We start from the raw sequence: 2,500 nt of genomic DNA on the forward strand, positions 1-2,500 counted from the left end.
CGAGGACGGGGAGGAGGAGGGAAGAAAGAAGGCGAGGGTCTGGGTCTCCGTGGAGACCGGCACGGACAGCTGGGCTCTGGGGATCCTGACGTACGCCATGCTCACCGGCAGTCACCCCTGGGCCGAGACCGCCAGCGACTGCCGGTCCTACCTGAAGTATCGGGAGTGGTCCGACGGAGCGGGAGGCCTCGACGCCACGCTGGACGCGTGGGCGGAGCCTGTGGAGAAGGAGGGGCCTCCTCCTCCTCCTCCCGCCACCGTCGTCGTCGTCGGCGTCGCGCCCCAGTTCGCCCGTTTCACCGCGCCGGCACGCCGCTTCTTCCGGACGCTGCTCGAGCCGAGGCCGCGGCTCCGCGGGCGACCCGAGGATGCGCTGAGTTACCTCGGAGGGGAGTGGGTGACGGAGGAGGAGAGGAAGAGGCTGGAGGAGGAGAGGAAGAGGAGCCGGGGGAAGGAGGGGAGGAGTCCAAAATAACCAGAACGAGGATGAGAGGACATGTTTTTATAAAGAAAAAACCTGATTAATATTGTTTGTAGTTGATAGTTTAGCAACATATTCCATCGTGCCTTTTAAAAGATATTGCGGTAAATTTAATATCTTTGCATTTGATCAGACAAAACGACTCTCAGAATATGTTAGAATGAGATTTCACTCTTAATAATCAATTATTGTTGCAACCCGACTGAAAAGACACAAAATTGGGAAATATATCTCCGAAATGTCCACGTTAAAACAAAAATAAACCTCAATATTCTATGGTGTGAAAAGTAGTTTGAGAGCGGGAGATTAAATAAATAAAAAAGAATAATGATAAATTCAACTAATTTACTACATCAGATTGAAAATGTGTTGAAAGAATGATGCAACAGCTGCTCCTCTGGGGACTATTACTGTTTATCGGTGCTGTAGAAATAATAATTAATGACTGTAACGCTATCACGTCCTTGTAAAAGATACCGTCTTTCGTGCTGCGCGTCTATATTTGGGTTTTGAGCGTATTCGTCATCGTGGGTTATGAACTGCATATAGACCCCGCAGTAGTGCCCGGTTATTAAAGCCTCCGACGGGGCCGACACTCTGACCCGCTTTCAAGTCATTAAAAATGATTTAAAAAAGGTCTTTCAGAAGGCATAAATATTAAACAAGCCTATTAAAAGGCACTTTTCTGGAAATTTATATGCTGCGTATATTTATCTTGCTAAACCACGAACCGCGTATCCTCTCACGTACCAACAAGTAAACACTAAATGAACTTGTTTTACGTCTTGTTTTTTGTAAACTATCAAGTGTCCTGTGAACGTGGTGAAGCACCTCGCTCTGCTGGCGATCTCCTGCACTGGGGTACGTGTTATTGTTTTTTTACGACACCGCAAAGCCAAATAAAACATTTGACTCGTCTCCGTGTCTCTTATGAAGTGCTGATGTACGTAGCTTTGAAAGTGACGCTCAGCTAAGATGAGCCCAGAAGGTCCTCAGGGGTGCGTTGGCCGCGTTACACTCGAGTGTTAAATCAAAACTGACGATGAGAGCCGGGGATGAGTCCTCTGGAAATGTAAACGAGGATATCGAGTGTATTAAGAGTCCTGTTTTTGCGGTGGGGGGGGGGGGGGGCTGCGCGGTGTGGGGTTACGGAGGAGGGACGGACCCCGAGGTCGCATACCGAAAAGATTAAAATGGCCTCAGAGAGTTGAAGGGAGGTGAGGAGAAGATGAGAGGAAGACGAGGCCGCCGGCTTCCTGGGCGTGTCCCCGTCCAGCTGTCCGTCAGCTGAGTGGAGGTGACCCCTTCAGCAGACGACAACAAAAACAACAACAAAATGATAGCGAATGTGTAGTTTTCAATGGAGTTACATTAAAATAAAATGTGTTTCTCGACATGAAAATCCTGCGTGTCACAGAAAGTTCATTTTCTTTTAAACAGTTTGATTTATTGTTTATTGGCGTGTCCAAATATTACAAAAAAAATTACTTTTTATTAAATGTATATAGATTAAATACCTTTAAACTCTAACACGTGTCCTACTTTACTTATAAGATAAGGATGCAAATGTCAACTTTAAACTATAAAAGGTGTAACAAACAGAAAGATAATTTTAGTATATTTAGTCAGTGTGTAAAATGTGCAAAAAACAATTAATAGGTGTCAAATATATCCGGAATTAAATGTATTAAATGCAAATAAAGTAAATCCTTGAGGAAATAAGTACTTCACACTTGTACTAATATTAATAACAATATTAGACTTTAAATATTGTAATTACATTTCAAATCAGGGTTAAAGGATAATGATCTTAATGCAACTTTAAAAGTAATTAATAAAAATCATTAATAGCCTTTTATGTTATACGGTTATTGAAGGTTTCACATCCCAGAGTTTTCTCACGAGCAGATTAAAATATAAAATCTTTAATAATTTAATCATTCTGATTATACCTGAAGGAAATACTGCATCATAACAGTGCGGTCGTACTGTTTAAGTGCTCCACAACAACAACAAGAC

The 2,500-nt window shown here is 43.4% G+C and overlaps 1 protein-coding gene across 1 annotated transcript in view; it reads left to right on the forward strand.

Moving 5' to 3' along the window:
- si:ch211-171h4.3 (serine/threonine-protein kinase SBK1) overlaps nt 1–475 on the forward strand; it is a 3,141-nt gene extending 2,666 nt beyond the window's left edge. Inside the window, exon 5 of the mRNA XM_034545503.1 lies at nt 1–475. This exon is cut by the window's left edge and continues 98 nt beyond it. Within this exon, the coding sequence (XP_034401394.1) occupies nt 1–475 (475 nt within the window).
- The last annotated feature ends 2,025 nt before the right edge of the window (nt 476–2,500 follow it).

Source organism: Cyclopterus lumpus, chromosome 11, assembly GCF_009769545.1.
Source record: "Cyclopterus lumpus isolate fCycLum1 chromosome 11, fCycLum1.pri, whole genome shotgun sequence".
Classification (NCBI taxonomy): Eukaryota; Metazoa; Chordata; class Actinopteri; order Perciformes; family Cyclopteridae; genus Cyclopterus; species Cyclopterus lumpus.